This window comes from Lutra lutra, chromosome 12 (assembly GCF_902655055.1).
Source record: "Lutra lutra chromosome 12, mLutLut1.2, whole genome shotgun sequence".
Classification (NCBI taxonomy): domain Eukaryota; kingdom Metazoa; phylum Chordata; class Mammalia; order Carnivora; family Mustelidae; genus Lutra; species Lutra lutra.
The window spans coordinates 5,689,845-5,708,591 of NC_062289.1; the positions used below are offsets into that span (position 1 = coordinate 5,689,845).

The following is an 18,747-nucleotide window of genomic DNA, read 5'->3' on the forward strand; positions in this document are numbered from 1 at the left end:
TATATTGAGAAAATCAAGGCACATCTACAATGTCAGGAAATGATAACCGATCAAGAGTTTTTTGGGGGGTTGTAATAATGCCACACATGAGGACACGTTGACTATCTAATGATCTGCTCTTTTAGACTAGATAATTACCATGGTCTACACTAGAACTTCTCAACCTTTACCTCCAAGACCCTCTCACCTGATGGCTTGTGTATGGTATGACAGATGCTGATGGGTAAGCCTATATTTTTTGTAATGTTCTTAGAACACTCGAGGTCATGTAGTCCTTCCTCTGCTAGGTGACATGAGTAAATCTTTGAGTTTGTGCTAATATTTGAGATGTTGTATGTAATTAGAAAATGTTGCTTTTTGGGCGCCTGGGTGGCTCAGTGGGTTAAGCCTCTGCCTTCGGCTCAGGTCATGATCTCAGGGTCTTGGGATCAAGTCCCGCATCGGGCTCTCTGCTTAGCAGGGATCCTGCTTCCCCCTCTCTCTCTGCCTGCCTCTCTACCTACTTGTGATCTCTCTCTCTGTCAAATAAATAAATAAAATCTTAAAAAGAAAAAGAAAGAAAGAAATGTTGCTTTTGATCCATTTCACAAATCGTGACTCAAGAGTTGCTGGGTGTCCTGGTTGAAAACCATTGCCCTCCCACGTCAGAGATCTCATTCTTCATTTTCCCCATTTCTGACCTTCCTGACCCTGACCCTGTTGCGATGTTGTTTGGCCATACCTGCATCAACAGTTGTGTTCTGATTACCCTCAGAAATAAGCTACTAGGTCTTAAATGTATGTTTTTAAATATATGTGTTCAGAACAGAGCAAATGGTGGTTGCCATACTGAAATTTTCATAGTAGTTTCTTACTTGCAAATTTAATGAGGACTTTGAGCAAGGAATTATAATATAAAATTATATAGTCTGCTAGGGACCCAACCTTCCTTTTAATGCATGTGGTTGAGTCCAACTGTAGCATAAAGAAAACAACTATCAGAAATATTTTAATATTTGAAGTTAATTATTGGTGGACATTTATTATTGACTTGGTCATTTAACTCAAATTATGTTTTTAAATAGTATGCATGTAGGTATACAGGTCAGTGGAGTAATTAACATTTTAAAATCAATTTCCTTGGGTGACTTTTTAGACTAAAATATTATTTATTTATTTATTATTTTTTAAAGATTTTTTTATTTATTTATTTGACAGAGAGAGATCACAAGCAGGCAGAGAGGCAGGCAGAGAGACAGGAGGAAGCACATTCTCCGCTGAGCAGAGAGCCCGATGCGGGGCTCGATCCCAGGACCCTGAGATCATGACCTGAGCCGAAGGCAGCGGCTTAACCCACTGAACCACCCAGGCGCCCCTAGACTAAAATATTTAAATCATGTTGGTTTCTATGTGTATTTGTTGAATTACTTAGAAAATTTTGCAAAATTTTCATTGAACTTTTAGGTCAACATTGTCTTTAGTTAAGTTGTCAGTCTGCCAGGGAGCCTGTGCACAAGAATAAAGGCAGTAAATTCCTTGTAATTTTTGGTAGGCTCCTTGGGGATAACATATATTGATTTCTTTGATTCTGACTTTACAGCTGGTGTAGTTTATGTCTACCATGGAAAGTAGACTTTGTATAGTCACTGTATGCAGACAGAAAACTATTGTTCTGAATTGTTAGCCTTTGAACTAGGAGAATCACAAACTCGAGGTTATGATGGCCCATGTTTTCTCCACTCTAAACTTTATTTACCTCAGTTCCCATTTTGGGGACTTGGCATGGTTGACAATGAAACCAAATATAGTAACTTTAACAGAACAGCATGTCTCTACAACTGTTGCAGACATGGTTACAACAGTCATGAAATAAAGCCTGAGACACATGTCCAGTACAATAACCATCAGAGTACTGACCGCAAAGAACCGTAATATCCTCCTTATGGTCATGCAGTCCTGTCTGATTATAGATGATGAATAAATCATCATGTAGCCGACCAGGGCAGATGTAACATAGTATAAAAATGTACACTCATTCTTGGAATCAAACAGAATGGATAAGATCATGATGTGCCTCATGTCCTATGTGAGGGAAGAAATGGCCTCTGTGGAATATAATTTTCTCATGAAGATGCTTTTCTTTTCTTAATATAATGTCTTTTTGGAGCTGTAGCAATATGCGATTCTAGCAGAGAGATTGGGGGAATCTAATAAATGTGAGTGGGATTAGACTGAAATTGTGGATGGATTTTCTTGTATTTAAAAGAGATTAAAATGTATCTTAATAATACTGGATATTTTGACAGATAACTAAGTCACATTGGAACACAGAGTTTTGGAGGCAGATACTGATCTTTCAAAAAAAAATATTTGAAGATGATAAAGGAGACGAAGAGAAGAGGCACAAATTATTTCTGGCCTGAAATCTGGTCAGCATTTTTCCAAAAAAAAAGTCATTTTCTCTAATTGCATAGCCTCAGGGCCCTTTTAAGTTTAAAATGTGGTGGCAGGGGGAGTTTTTCCATTTATTTTAGGGAAAAAGAAACATTTGTTTTGGGGACAATTCTAATGGCCATATATATATATATATATATATGTATATATATGTATTTACATATATAACATACATATTAAATATATATGCATATATACATATTATACATGTTAAATTAATATACATATTAAATATATATGCATATATACATATTATACATGTTAATTAATATATATATTAAATATATATGTATATACATATATATGTATTTACATTTTATTTTTCTGTAATTAGAATATCATGATTCAAAATGATACTTAGCAGCAAGCTATACACTTTTGAATCCAGTTTTTGAAGTTTTTGAATTCTTACTCAGATGCTTACTCATAATTGTTATCTTTGATGTTTTAGATTTTTCTTCCCTTTAATTTATTAAGAAAAGTTTACCTCTTTCTTTTTTTTTTAAAGATTTTATTTATTTATTTGACAGACAGAGATCACAAGTAGGCAGAGAGGTAGGCAGAGAGAGAGGAGGAAGCAGGCTCCCCGCTGAGCAGGGAGCCCGATGTGGGGCTCGATCCCAGGGTCCTGGGATCGTGACCCTGAGCAAAGGCAGAGGTTTTAACCCACTAAGCCACACAGGCACCCCAAGTTTACCTCTTCCTAGAAATTAAAATGATCATCAGAATTTAATGGGAAGTTTGCCCTCCATATCCATCTTACTATTGAAAACTTTTTGCTCTGATGCCTGTCAGTCAACCAGTATTTAGTAAGCATCTCCAAAAGGCATGCGTTATTCAAAGCCCAAGTGAAAAGCAGTGAATAAGACAACTCCCTTGCTTTACCTTTTTATAAGAGGAGGAAAAAGATGTATGGGTACATTAAGTGAAGAAGAATAAACTCTAATCCTAATAAGTACTGTGGGAAAACAACAACACTGGGTAACATGGTGGGCAAGGGTGTGGATCTGGGGGTCCCGTGGTTATGGTGTTGGAGTTCAAGAGGCAGCTGGGTCAAGATTTTGGAAGAGCAGAAGGGGTCCTGAGAAGTTTGGGATTTAATCTAACTTTTAAAGTAAGGTTTTAGAGTGCTTGAAAGTGGGGTGAACCATGGTCTGATTTATAGTTTTAAATGACCAAGTTTCCTCTGGCAGCTGTGCCCATGGATCTGCTATAGGAGAGAAGTTGGTGACAAGTGCCCGTGAGCCACTTGTACCAGTGGAAACGACGGCAAGAACTTGGTAGATGGATTGATGATAGAGAGATAGACAGACAGATAGGGCAGAGACAACTAAAGGCCTTTTGGATGTGGGTATTGAGGGAGAAGGGGCCCAAGAATGACCTCAACCTTCAGTGTTAAGGGCCGAGAGAGGGATAGTCCTGTCCCTTATTAACGTCAGGAAGGTGTGAGGGGAAGAACGGGTTGGGGAAAGCGTAGTTAAAGAGGATTAAGGTGACAGCTGTTTCTGCAAGCCTATCCAGACATGTTCCATTTGAGATGGTACTTAGAATCCCGAGTGGAGATGTTATAAAGGAGTTCGATGGTTTGGTATAAAGCTGGACCTCAGCTGGGAGACAGAGCCAGAAGGGTGAGCCCCGGAGAAAAGAGAGTGTCAGAGACTTTGAGTCTGCTGGGATCCCCTAGGGGAAGACCGTGGATAGAGAAGAGAAGGGACCTCGGATGATGGCCCTGGAGACTTGACTACAGGGTTCTGAGAGGCAGAGGGAAAAATCCTCTCTGTCATCTAAATCAATTAAAATTATTGAATAAAAGTAATTGAATTTCCAAGTATGCTAGATCTCACTCCTTAGTATGAATTCATTACTTAAATATATAATGCGGATATGTATCCCATTTACATATTTATGATAAATTTACGCTTTATTTCCATCTCCCAGGCAAAGGAACTGATAGTCTGTAGAGCATCTTGAGTGTCAGAAAGTTTTCATAAATCAGTGTCTTCAAGGCTGATAAAAGTTGAATTAAAAAATGGAAGCAAGGACACGTAAGTGTATTCCAAGCTACGTCCTCACTCTCCTGCAGCTCCACACATTTCTGTGACCATTTCCACTCCAACTTCACATGGGAGAACTCACGAGGGATAATGACTAGGAGTAGAAGACCCAGTGATGTGGTTGTGTGAGTGTATGTGTGTGCGCATGTGTGACTGCACCCACACAGGCCAGAAGAGAGGGTGTGGGCTTTTTTTTTTTTTTTATAAGATTATTTATTTATTTGCCAGAGAGAGAGAGAGCGAGGGAGCACAGGCCGGCAGAGAGGCAACAGAGGCAGAGGGAGAAGCAGGCTCCCCGCCAAGCAAGGAGCCCGATGTGGCACTCGATCCCAGGATGCTGGGATCATGACCTGAGCTGAAGGCAGCCACTTAACCAACTGAGCCACCCAGGCATCCCGGGGGTGGGCTTTTGACAAACTTCACGTCAAAGAAGTTGAAGCACCTGAGGCAGGCGAGAATCAGGAGTTTGTGCATGGAGAGAACAAGACTCGGGTCAGGAGGTGTGGAGGGAGCATCTGAGCTGTCGTTACATGGTAGAATGAGTAAAAGGAAAATAGGATCATCACTTCCATTCTTGGTGGAGTATCACGTCCTTGACTTTGAACGAACCTACTAATTAATGATAGTTGTATTAACCATAAGACACACGTATTTGAAGTATCCTTGTTTCAGAAAGAAATCTGCCAGTTTCTAATTTCCATTTTAATATTCCCTAAAGGTAGCATTTAGTGAATTACTGAATTTAAAAAGAATGCAACTGGGTGAAAACACTAATTTGAAAAGAGATGTTCTCCCTTGTGTTTACTGCAGCATTATTTATAGTAGTTAAAGTATGGAACCAGCCCAAGGGTCCCTCAGTAGATGAATGGATAGGGAAGATGTGGTGTGTACACAATGGAATCTTACTCAGCTGTTAAAAGAATGAAATCTTGCCATTTGCAACCACATGGTTGGATCTGGAGAGTATTATGCTAAGGGAAGTCAGTCAGAGAAAGAAACATGCTATATGATTTCACTCATCTGTGGAATATAAGAGACAAAACAAAAGAATAAAGAAAGAAGGAGACAAACCGGAAAACAGACTCCTAACTACAGAGAAGAAATGGTGGTTGCCAGAAAGAAGGTGAGAAGGGCAATGGGAGAAACAGGTGAAGGGATTGAGAACACTTACTGTGATGACTGCCAAGTCCTATAGAGATTTGCTGAATCACTATATTGTACAACTGAAACAAATTCTACTGTATGTTAACTATACTGGAATTAAAAAAAAAAACTGAAAAAGAGAAAAAAATAATAAAAAGTAAAAGAAAGCTGTTGTGAAGAAATGACCCCAGTAGTGAGAAGGAGCGTTAGTAACTTTAGCATAAACAGTTACTATAAATTTAAAATTTTAAGTACAGAAGTGGAACAATTTTTTATAAACATGTGGCACAATATTGAAAAATGATGAAACATTCACGATTAGACCTTTAACATTAGGGTAAATACATTTTATGACTCTTTATTAAAATTTTAAATAAAACTTCCTTTATGCTCAGTGTTGCAACTGCCCTTCCTCACCTAATTCAGATATGCCCAAAATTATTTTGGTGGTCTTCTATGGAAGTTTTTATTTCTTAAAAATCAGCAATATATAGGTATGTGCTGTTTCTCTCAGACGCCTATAGGATTTAAACATTGGGAAAGAGTGAAGTGCTAGTTCAGGAAATATGGTGCATGCTTGCCACCTTGTGGTGAGAGTGGGAACAAGCGAGCGTTTCAAAACAACCCCAAAGAAAGCAAGGAATTCAGTGAAAAAAACTAAGTTCACTAATTATCTTTAAATATAGTAAGGTATAAATGTTATGTGAAAACTATTATTTAACTGGTTAAATTATACAAGAGAAGATATATTTTTAAAAATATTATTTGGTACTATTTTCATGAAAAGTTAAAATGTGTCTCCGAATTACAAAAAATAAATGCGTGTGTATGTACAGATACACAAGTGTAGGTATACATATTTTTATGTGTATATGTTCATATGGAACGTTCCTCAATAAAAGATAAATATAATTTTTGAATATCCTAGAAATAGTCATTGCCCACAATTTGGCTTAATATTTCCAGTAAAATCTTCCGTGTGCATATTTGTATGTGAGGCTTTATAATTTAAAATAATCTGTTTCCTAGTGTTTCATCCAACTTAATACCTTAGTAATTTCCCATGTTGTTCTCTATTCCCTCAAGAAATAAGAATTTTATCATGATAATTTTTGAACACCAGGGTAAGACTTCTCAAGAGTTTGCTTTGGCTTTTGTTTTTGTTCTTGTTTGTCTATCAAGTGGTAAACTAATAAAATTGGGGCAACTGGATTAAACAGTTAGATGGACTTCATGGTACCCACTTCTGTGAACAAGGGAGGGTTTACAAAAGCTGATAATGGAAGGTACATGTTTCTCAGTCTTACTGATCCACAGTGCATTTCTTCCTGCTGGAGCAAATGTTGCATTAAATTTCATGTTTCCAAAGAATTTATCATGAAATATTTGGATAAATGTTCACTTAAGATGTTTTAAATTGAAGTTTAAAAATTGGACTTAAAGTACTCATTGATGCTTTCAAAATCTGGATCTGTCTGTTGTGTTTCTCTGTTCCGAAAACTTTGTTATTACAGGTAGAACAATGTTGTCACTTTTGTCCAAACTCAATTTATGGATCACTAAAAACTTTAGAAAAAACACTCAGGGAGCCAGAAAAAAAAAAAAAAACAACACTCATATTGTGCCAAAACACCCAGATCTATTTTACACACTTGCTGGTCTTGGCTTTCCAGGATGAGACTTGAATCTCTCTTTCCAATTTGGTGTGAGAAAATGCACATATCTTGATTGTCTTGTTATCCTGTGAATCAGGAGTATCCTAACTATCTTCTGCATCTAAACCTTCTTCCTTTAATGTAGTTTAAGCACACGGTAAGATCAGCATTTGCCATTGTATTTAACATGCATAAAATCTACTTTCTCTTTCTTTTTTAGAATTGAACTTCAGTATATAAAGTATAAAATACGAGGCATGAGTAGAGCAAAGAAATTACTCCCTAAGATGTTAAAATAACTCAGCAAGTCTCAGTTGCAGGAAAGTCCTGAACATATCTAGAAAGGTGTGTAGTTGACTATAAAAATGGAGACTGGTTACAGACTTACCTTTTTATATGAAAATACTACAACACCATGCATTCAAAGAGTTGGAGCTTCAAGTTTCTGGTGTACTAGTGACTTTGTTTTCACATTTAAATACATTGCTAAATTCATATAATTACTTTCAAGAGAGAAAAAGGATAAATGCATTAATTTCTGCGAGTCTTGTAAGGTTAATTATTGGTAACTGGTCATTGTTCCTTCATGTTATATTAGAAATAATTTGAAACCATTTCGTGACTCCTAGAAGGGAGCTGTCTGCTTCGCACTTGGCATTGGATTTGTGTGAAATGAACGATGGGTGTTGTAGGAAGTAACAGCTTGGAGAAAGATATGCTAGGGACACTCCAAAATTAATATTCCCCAGACATTTTTGAGGAAAAGATGTTTCACGATACATTCCTGGCTGTGAACGGGGCTGTCCCAGAGCTGGTGTGCACCGCTGTGGGGGAGTGCCCAGTGAGGCACAGCGGTCAGCGTCCCACTGCTCCCACGGGTTGGTTCCCTTGAGCTGATCGTTAGATATTTTAAATATCACCCTGAAGTATAATAGCTTATACACCTATGTGCTGAAACCATTTAATTATTTCTCTTACAGTGTTGTACTCGCTACAGAATAGCTATACCTTTTATTACACAAAGGAGTGAACACATCTGTGTGTAACTCGTCTTTTTAAACACCATTTATTACACTCTGTCACGTATGAAATCATCGTTAGGTCTGCATGGTCATCCAGTGTTGGTGATGAGATCTGTGAATGACCGTGTGCTCCTAAAGGTTATTTTTTTTTTTTTACTTGACGGGTAACTACTTTTAGAATGACGTTATTTAATATTACATCGCTCTACTTTCATATTCTATATCTCCTTAATATTATAGGTTGTATTTATTTATTTGATTTGGGGTAGTTATCATCATAATTCAAAACCAGCTACCATGTGTCTATCCCATATTGGCTACAGTTTTTCAAGATAGATCACCTTTCATTCTCACAACTGCATGTGGTAGTCAAGACTAGCCTCCCTTCTACAGGTGTAACCGAAATTGGGGGATTTTAAGGAGCATTGGCTCAAGTTTGCACAGCCTGGAAAGGGGTGGATCTGGGTTTCAGTCTCAAGCAGTCTGGATCCACAGTCCCTGTGCAATGCTTGCATCCTGGAACAGCTTATGGTCACAGCTATAGTGCTTACATCCACAGTTCTCGGCATTATGAAATCACTTAGGTAAGTCTGATCCTTATTCCCATTTTACAGATGTGATAACTAGTAAGTGTTCATGGAAGGAGCCATCTATCCTTTGGGATTACCACTCCTCGAAACTGAGACCCAGCTCTGCCCACAATAGGGTCATCAGGACTCTGCCGTCCTAGATTGAAGTGTCTGGAGAAACACAGGCTAAGCTTCGTTCTAATGTGCAGTCTCTTATATAGCCAAATAATAATAATAATAATAATAACACTTTGCACAGAAGGATATATTTTCGTGCAGGAGGGAGGAGGGAACGGTGAGGTAAAACCCATTTTGTGGGTTAGAATATCCAATTTCTATGTTACCTGCAGGATTTGTATCAAGAGCAATGCTGCAGTTGTGCACACGACGTTCTTTTGACTGACTAGAGTAGTTCACTACATTCAGTTTCTGTCCTTCTCTTAAAAATGAAATACCTAGCATTGTATCTAAATAATAAAATGGGATGTTCAGTAAGTCCTTCCACGAAGCAAGGTTGCAGAGCTGTGCTCATTTTTCAGTTCACTTTAAAATAGTTCAGAGATGGGGTATCGGGTGGCTCAGCCAGTTAAACATTTGACCTCTTGATTTCGGCTCAGGTCATGTCTCAAGGTTGTGAGATCAAGTCCTGCATCAGGCTCTGCACTCAGTGGGGGGTGTGCTTAAGATTCTCTTGATTCTCTCTCTCCCTCCCTCCCTCTCTAAAAAAAAAAAAAAAAAAAGTTCAAAGACAAAAGCCATGAAAATATTTTTTTCTATATAGTTAGTTTTTTAAAAGCCAATATGAAGCTACATGTGTTATTTTTTTTTTAAAGATTTTATTTATTTATTTGACAGAGATCACAAGAAGGCAGAGAGGGCAGGCAGAGAGAGAGGGGGAAGCAGGCTCCCTGCTGAGCAGAGAGCCTGACGTGGGGCTCGATCCCAGGACCCTGGGATCATGACCTGAGCCGAATGCAGAGGCTTCAACCCACTGAGCCACCCAGGCACCCCTACATTTGCTATCCTGATAGCAACAGAAAACCTCCTTCCAGAAATAAGTAGATTATTGATGTTGGGAACATGCATGTGAGGTAGTCTGAACTGAGTATTGCTTCCTCGATGGCCATGTTCTTGTGAGTAAATCTCATCCTTCAGTTTGTTACAGATAGTTATAGGAAATAAGGTGGCTGGTTTTTAAGAGGCAAGAGCTTATGACAATGCGTACTGAATTTCTAAGTAGAACAAGTCCTTCACAAACCGGTAGAATGTGTCTTTCTCTGCCATAGTAGTAAGAGCCAAGGAAATGATTGAGGTGCAGTTTCTGAAAATATCACAAATTGGATTATACCTGAAGGCTAGCTCTCCACTAATAAACATACCTGTTAGAGTCTTCTGCTTTCTGGGACACTCAGGTAGGCACCCTGGCCCTAGTTAATCTGTTTTTTTCTTTCCTTCTTTCTTCTTTCTTTCTTTCTTTCTTTCTTTCTTTCTTTCTTTCTTTCTTTCTTTCTTTCTTTCTTTCTTTCCCTCTTAAGGATTTTATTTATTTATTTGAGAGAGAGAGAGAGCAGGGGGAGGAGCAGAGGGAGAGGGACAAGCAGTCTCCATGCAGAGTGTGGAGCCTGACATGGGGCTTGATCCCAAGACCCTGAGACCATGACCTGAGCCCAAATCAAAAAGATGCTTAGCTAATGGAACCACCCAGGCACCTCCAGAGTTAACCTTCTGCTCAGGAACAGTAATCAATTAAAACTATCTGTTGAATATTTACTATAAGCCTAGAAATGTTAAACCATATGACAGATTAAAATGAACATTTTTAAGAGGCATGCCCTTAGTCTCAAAGAACATGTGGGGAAAGATGATAAGCATATGCTACATGCTAAGCTCTTTCGAAAATTTTAAGTATAATAGGATTTAAGAAAAAGATAATTTTCTTGGTAGCTTGGAATAATATTTCAAAACTGCACAGAGAATACAGTGCTGATACGATTTGGATAGCAGAGTGGAGAATGGTTATTGCAGGACAGAGAGAGGGGAGGAACATATTTGGCCTCTGAGCCACAGATATCCGGAATGTACGGAGGGTCATGGGAAATAATGTCAGTGTGTAGAATGTGTCCAGACATCCTCGAAAGCACAATAAGAACATAGCTTGCTTTGGGAGGCAGGAAGGTGCCATTTTGTCTTTTGAGCGGGAGGTAGAAATAAGATCTTTAATGAACCATTGCCTATGTGCATTTACGTGAGAGAAATAGTCAGACATACAAGAACATTCAGAACCCAATATAAGTTGTTATACACTTATTTCTTACCCACTGCAAGATTTGCTTCTTTATTTGTGTTTGTCATTTTCATAGCAATTCTGTAAATTCTGGCAAAAGTAAGAAGAAGATGGAATGGTACCTAGAATAATAATAATTGGAAAGAACGCGATGATTAACTGGCACATTTCCCTAATCACTTAATGTAAAGAAGTGCGTCAGGAATGTGATTTCTTGGCAGTCCTGATTACCTGTTAGGTTACTAGTCGAACCACCAATATTTAACCATAGCTGATACGGGTACATTGGTTTATAAGAGACGTTCACAACTTACAAACCAGCAGAACTAAAAACAAATCCCATTTGGAGAATTCACAATTCAAGTTTCAGCGCTCTTACCAATATTCTCTTGTATTGCATTCAATTACAGAATCCAATGTCATTTTTATTTACATACTTAAAATTTTAAAAACTGACCCATTCTACTTAATAGTAATTGTAGCAAGTTTTCCAACTTATTCTGGAAGGGCAATAAAATGTATGCCCTCTTAAAGGTTTTTTTTTTTTTTTTTTACTTGATGGATAACTGTACTTTCAGAACCACCCCAATCTATTAAGGCATACTTATTTATTTTTTTATTTGTTTTTTACTAAGGCATTTTGCAGCCGCTCCATTTGCAGAAAACTCCTTCTTGTTCTATGTGCACATTTTGACAACATTCATTATCTGCTTAACAGACCGTATCAGTTCTGCGAAAGCCATTTCTGAATACAGAAATTTAAATTTCATTCCTTACTAAAGAGCAGATTTTTGCAATCATATATCAGATCATTACATTTTACATTCTAAAAGGCTTATATGATGCTTAACAAGTCACCAGCCCATGTTTAGCATGATACTTCCTTTTCAAAATGACTACTGTATATTTTCTACTCTACAATATGTTTTGTTTTGTTTTGTTTCAAAATGACCACCACACATTTTTAAATCTTTAGCCGGGGACCTAAAGTCAAACCAAGCCAAGGGAAGAGGGAACTGTCCTTCTGGGAAGGGCGAGGGAAGAGTGTGGAGGCAGGGTTGTGGAGATCCAGAAGGAGTCACTTTGCTTGAGTTAGCTCTATCTTTGCTTTTTTTTTTTTTTATTTTCAAGACTTGAGTGTTTTTGTTTTTGTTGTTGTTGTTGTTATTACTATTGTTAGGATTTCTCTAGGTGTGTTAAAATACACTAAGTTGCAATATGCAAATTATTTGCCTGACGTTTTTGGTTAGTATAACAAATACATTTAACTTTCTAAAATACCCATGATATATATAGTCTTGAAGGTGAAAAAGTCATTACCACATGACTGGCATTTAAGTAGTACTGATCATTAATAAATCGATTAGCCACTGTAAATGATGTTTTTTATATCGAATATGTTTTTCTAGAATCTATCTTTAAAAGGGTTTTAGAACTATTATTGAGAAACAATGAAACACTAAAGTCACATTTTATAAGATAGGTGGGATCACTGTGAAGGTAAAAACAAAAATTAGCTGTAAAGCATGATCTATAAACTACCATCCCGAATTCACTGTTATTCCAGAGACTGATGATTGTAAACATCCTATTACTTTGATAAATAAATGTATTTCCTAATACTGAAGTCATATCTAATGTTACACTTTGCTGTGTTAAACTCCTCACTATTTCTCATATCTATGTATTGGATACCTTCCCTGTGTTCTTATCTTACCTCCCAACACCCTGAGTGTACATTGCAACCTGAGATCATGGATCACTGTACCTAGAGTTACTAGGACGTGTGAAATACATGCAAAGTAGGCTAATTTCATCACCATGCATATGTTAAACGTTGACGAGAACAGTGCATTTTTTTCTTATATTGTTCAGGATTAATTTTCCTTGTTCTGAATTTCCGTGGCATTCTTTGTTTTGTTCATGTTCTTGGGTGATGCTATAAGGATGTTTGATACATACTTTCTTCATTAGTATTTTGCAAGTCTGTGCTTCACGCAATGACTTCAATGTTAATTGAATGAAGACTTTTTGCACAATACTACATTTGTGCAGACAGAATTTCAGTGAAAAGCATAGCGTTATCCAGGTAGCAGGCACTTTATTTTTGTTAAATGAATGCACCGAGTCAAAGAAAAAAGACCCATATAGATAATGTACTTCATTTTTATGATGGAAACCCCCTGTGCCGGTTTTATAAACTAAGCACATCTAGAGAAGTGCCAGCCCTGTTAGCAACACAAGGAATAATTACCACAATGGCAGCACTTCTGAGAACAGAATGTTGGGTGATTTATCTCAATTTGACGGGAAATTATCATTCTACTCTTTTTGGTTTTAGATTTGCAATATGAGTGATTTACTACTGAGTATCAGTATCTAACTTTTCTCTTCATTTTCCTTTCCTACTCTTATCTTTAGCTCCCTGTGAAGGCAATACATTCTTCTGCCACAGTAACATGTGTATTAACAATACACTGGTCTGCAATGGACTCCAGAACTGTGTGTATCCTTGGGACGAGAATCACTGTAAAGGTAATGATCAAAAACTTGCAGAAGTCCTCTGCCTGTAGAGTGGGAAGCCTTTATTAGGATGTGGAAATGTATCAGAGTGACTTGAAAATTGACATGCATATGGGCTTTGTGGAGCCTCCTGTGTATTTTGTAATTCATGTGTAAACGTCTTTCTTTGCTTTTGCCGGAAGTTTCCTTATTCATTAATGTATAGTAGAGAATCTTTCACATTTGAATGCTCATTAAAGACACCTGGTTAGCGCCTGCAGAGCCCTGGAGAGGAAAGGCAGCTTTTAGTGTGGCGTGTTTTCCTGTCAGACCTAGTGCCTTTCCTCTGTGCCTGCACTCTCACCAGTCTGTCTTCTCTGGACTGTGTGCACGTACTCTAGGGGAAAGGTGCACTAAAGGAACCTTTGTGCTTTCAGGTACTTCCAGCCACTTAACTTGACTTCTGTTTTGCTACCAAAATGCTTTTCTTCCTTTCCAATGAAAATAGCTCCCAATGTCCCTGCTCCCTTTTCTAGCTTGAACACAAAGGTTTGTTTATGTAGATAACAATCCATGGGTTGGCTATGGATGTTGCGTGTTTTAGTTAAGCTGAAAAATGCCAGGCATATTCTTTTATTCAGGTTCAATATTAACTGATTTGTAAAGGAAAAAGAACAGGCAATTAACCCTTTCATGCTTCAAGTCCAGTATTGTCTATTAAAATGTGTTCTGTGGATGGAAGCCAAGAGGCATCACCATAGTAGGCATGGTTCATGGTCAAGGAGAAAGGCATATGCAGCCTTGATTATTTTGATGGTGGGAGTAGGTGATTACTTAAGGAACCACTTCTGAATGGATGGGAAAGTAAGTTATCTGTGTAGTAGAATCTTAAATCAGCATCATTAATGATTGGTAGTCATAAGCTTTATTTGCCCAATGGGATTTGTTCCTACATATATAGGACCATTTGACATGAGAGAGAAGTGAAGAGAATGTGAATGGATAGGTTTTATGAGCTTCCATGTTTATCTTCTCCAGATGGCAAGACCACTATTTTGGTTTCTACTTCATTCTCTTGTAGGGAACACACCTTTACCATTTCTATCTTTGTGACAGGCTACCCTCAGAGATACTGCGGGTTCCATTCTAGACCACCACAATAAAGCTGATGTAGCAATAAAGCAAGTCAAATGAATTTTTTGGTTTCCTAGCGGATATAAAATTTGTTTATGCTACACTGTAGTCTATTAAGGATGTGATAGCAGTATGTGTATAGAGGCAATGCATTATGCAGCTTAATTAAAAAGTACTTACTGCTAAAAACTGCTAGCCATCACAAAACCTTTCAGCAAGTCAAAATCTGTGGTCACAGGTCACTGTAATAAATATAGTAATAATGAAAATGTTTGCAATATTGCAAGAATTATCAAAATGTGACACAGCAAAACAAAGTGAGCAAATGTTATTGGGAAAGGGTGCTGATAGACTTCCTCGATGCAGGATTGCCATAAACCTTCAGTTGTTGAACAGTATCTGTGAAGTGCAACAAGGTGACGTGCGAGGAAACGAGGCCTACCTGTAGTTTATTGGAGTTAGTACCACAGACTAACATAGGGTGTATCCTAAAAAATGTCCCATGTGCCCTTGAAAAGAATGCATGTTGCCATTGTTAGGTGGCTTGCTCTAGAGATGTAGGTTTACAGCATTGTTCAAGTTTTCAGTTTCTGTTTTCATTTTCTACCATATTTTATCTTTTTTTTTTTTTACATTTGGACTTTATTTTTGTTTTGTTTTAAGTTTTATTTTATTTTATTTTTTTCAGTGTTCCAAAATCATTGTTTATGCATGACACTCAGTGCTCTATGCAATACGTGCCCTCCTTAATACCCACCACCAAATTAAGTGTTAATCAACTGTTTACATTATCATAAGGTTTCCAGTCAACAGAAGGCTGTTAGTAGTTAGCTTTTGAGAGAGTCAGAGTTGTACATGGATTTTTAAAAACATGTGGATCATGTCCCTAACCCCTGCATTGTTAAAGGTCAATTATATATTTGGTATGTAACTGAAGACTCTGTCAGTGGGTCCAGTTCAGGTATAGACTGATCCAGGTATTTATTTATTTTTCCATTTTATTTTATTTAATTTCTTTTCAGTGTTCCAACAGTCATTGTTTATGCACCACACCCAGTGTTACATGCAATATGTACCCTCCTTACTACCCACCACCAGGCTGACCCAACCCCCCTACTCCCACCCCTCCGAAACCCCTCAGTTTGTTTCTCAGAGTCCACAGTCTCTCGTGCTTCATCTCCCCCTCCAATTTCCCCCAGTTCACCTTTCCTTTCCTTCTCCTAATGTCCTCCATGTTATTCTTTATGCTCCACAAGTAAGTGAAACCATATAATAATTGACTCTCTCTGTTTGAATTATTTCACTCAGCATAACCTTTTCCAGTTCCGTCCATGTTGATATAAAAGTTGGGTATTCATCCTTTTCTGATGAAGACATAATATTCCATAGTATATATGGACCACATCTTCTTTATCCATTCTTCCATTGAAGGGCATCTTGGCTCTTTCCACAGTTTGGCAACTGTGGCCATTGCTGCTATGAACATTGGGGCACAGATGGCCCTTCTTTCACTACATCTGGATCTTTGGAATAAATATCCAGTAGTGCAATTGCAGGGTCATAGGGAAGCTCTATTTTTAATTTCTTGAGGAATCTCCACACTGTTTTCCAAAGTGGCTGCACTAACTTGCATTCCCACCAACAGTGTAAGAGGGTTCCCCTTTCTCCACGTCCTCTCCAACACTTGTTATTTACTGTCTTGTTGATTTTGGCCATTCTAACTGGTGTAAGCTGGTATCTCAATGTGGTTTTGATTTGAATTTCCCTGATGGCTAATGATGATGGACATTTTTTCATGTGTCTGTTAGCCATTTGTATGCCTTCTTTGGAGAGGTGTCTGTTCCTGTCTTCTGCCCGTTTTTTGATGTGATTATCTGTTTTGTGTATGTTGAGTTTGAGGAGTTCTTTATAGATCTTGGATATCAGTCCTTTGTCTGTACTGTCATTTGCAAATATCTTCTCCCATTCCGTGGGTTGCCTCTTTGTTTTGTTGACTGTTTCCTTTGCTGTGCAGAAGCTTTTGATCTTGATGAAGTCTCAAAAGTTCATTTTCGCTTTTGTTTCCTTTGCCTTTGGAGACATATCTTGAAAGAAGTTGCTGTGACCGATGTCAAAGAGATTACTGCCTTGCTCTCCTCTAAGATTTTGATAGATTCCTGCCTCACATTGAGGTCTTTTATCCATTTTCAGTTTATCTTTGGATCCAACAGTACATTAAAAAGATTATTCACCATGACCAGGTGGGATTCATCCATGGGCTGCAAGGGTGGTTCAACATTTGCAAATCAATCAATGTGATAGAACAAATCAGTAAGAGAAGAGAGAAGAACCACATGGTCCTCTCAATCAATGCAGAAAAGCATTTGACAAGATACAGAATCTGTTCCCTGATTAAAACCCTTCAAAGTGTAGGGATAGAGGGAACATTCCTCAACTTCATAGAATCTATCTATGAAAAACACACAGCAAATATCATCCTCAGTGGGGAAAAACTGACAGCCTTCTCTTTGAGATCAGGAACACGAGAAGGATGTCCACTCTCGTCACTCTTGTTCAACATAGTATGAGAAGTCCTAGCAACAGCAATCAGACAACAAAAAGAAAAAAGTATTCAAGTTGGCAATGAAGAAGTCAAACTCTCTCTCTTTGCAGATGACATGATACTTTATATTTTATCTATTTTTGAAAGTACCTGTTCAATTCTCCAACTATTATGGTTGAATTTTCTACTTTCTTCACTTCTGTAAATTTTCATTTTATGTATTTTTGAGCTTAGTTGTTATGTCCATATATGTTTAAAATTGTTGTATTTTTCTGATGGCTTGGCCCTCTTATTGATCATTAAAAACCAATCACTTTTTGTTTTATTGGTCTATGTAGCACATCCCACCCCAGCTTTCTTCTAAATGCCGTTTGTATACTCAATCTTTTTCCATCCTTTTGTTTTCAGTCCATCGTATCTTTGAATATAGAGTATGTTTTCTGTAGACAGTATACAGTTGGATCTTATTTTTTTTTTTTTTGGATCTTATTTTTATCCATTCTGAAAATATTTGCCTTTTGATTGGATTGTTAATCCACTCATATTAGTGGTGATATTGATGTATATTTGGATTTAATCTGCCACTTTACTTCTTTTCCCCTCTCTGTCCCACATATTTTTGTTCCTCTTTTCTTTCTTTATTGGTCTCTTTTGCTATAAGTGAAACATTCTAGTGTAACATTTTAATTCCTTTAATGACTTTTAATGTATTTTTTTTTTTAGTTATTTTCTTAGTGATTACTTTAGGTCTTATAACACACAGCCTAACCTCAGAATGTATTGCAGATTTATACTAATTTAATAACATTATTTCAATATAGCTCTGTTCTCTTTCTATTTACCTGTTACTTTTGTCCATATTATTTTTATGTATTTTCAAATCAAAGAATACATTGCTGTAATTATTACTTTACATAATTTTAGAGCAAGAGCATATTCATGTAGTTCATTACATAACACTTCTTCTTTACCATTTATGATTCTCTTCTTTTGTTTTTGTAGATTCACATTCCCATCTGATGTCACTTCTTATTCTAGGGCAGTTTTGCTCCTACCTACATCACTTGTATTGTTAATACCAAATATTTACTATTTCTTTAAGTTATAGGCCCAAGATTACAATCTTATATGTATGACATTACTCTTTTAAGAAGAGAAGAATGCCAAATATATATGTAACTATATAGTCCTTTGTAATTATGCATATAATGGCCCTTATTGGCAATATTTACTTGCCTCTTTAATTTGCTTTCTATTTTTTAATTTGGGTTTGAATTAGGGTCTGAAGTCACTTACTTTCAATCCCAATAATTTATTTTAATATTTCTTTCTTTTAATGCATTTTTTCAGCATTAAATTATCTTTAGTTTTGTTTACCTGGAAATGTGTATTTTATCCCCATTTTTGAA

At 37.2% G+C, this 18,747-nt stretch overlaps 1 protein-coding gene across 6 annotated transcripts in view; it reads left to right on the top strand.

The window, feature by feature from the left end:
* The window catches only part of NETO1 (neuropilin and tolloid like 1), a 126,522-nt gene that overhangs the window by 87,735 nt on the left and 20,040 nt on the right, over positions 1-18,747 (top strand). For all 6 annotated transcript variants that reach the window (XR_007121998.1, XM_047698242.1, XM_047698239.1 and 3 more), the window contains one exon: positions 13,582-13,695. Coding sequence is in view for 5 of the 6 variants with exons in the window: in XM_047698242.1 (XP_047554198.1) it covers positions 13,582-13,695 (114 nt within the window). In the remaining variant the exon portion in view is untranslated. The remainder of the gene's footprint in view (positions 1-13,581; positions 13,696-18,747) is intronic.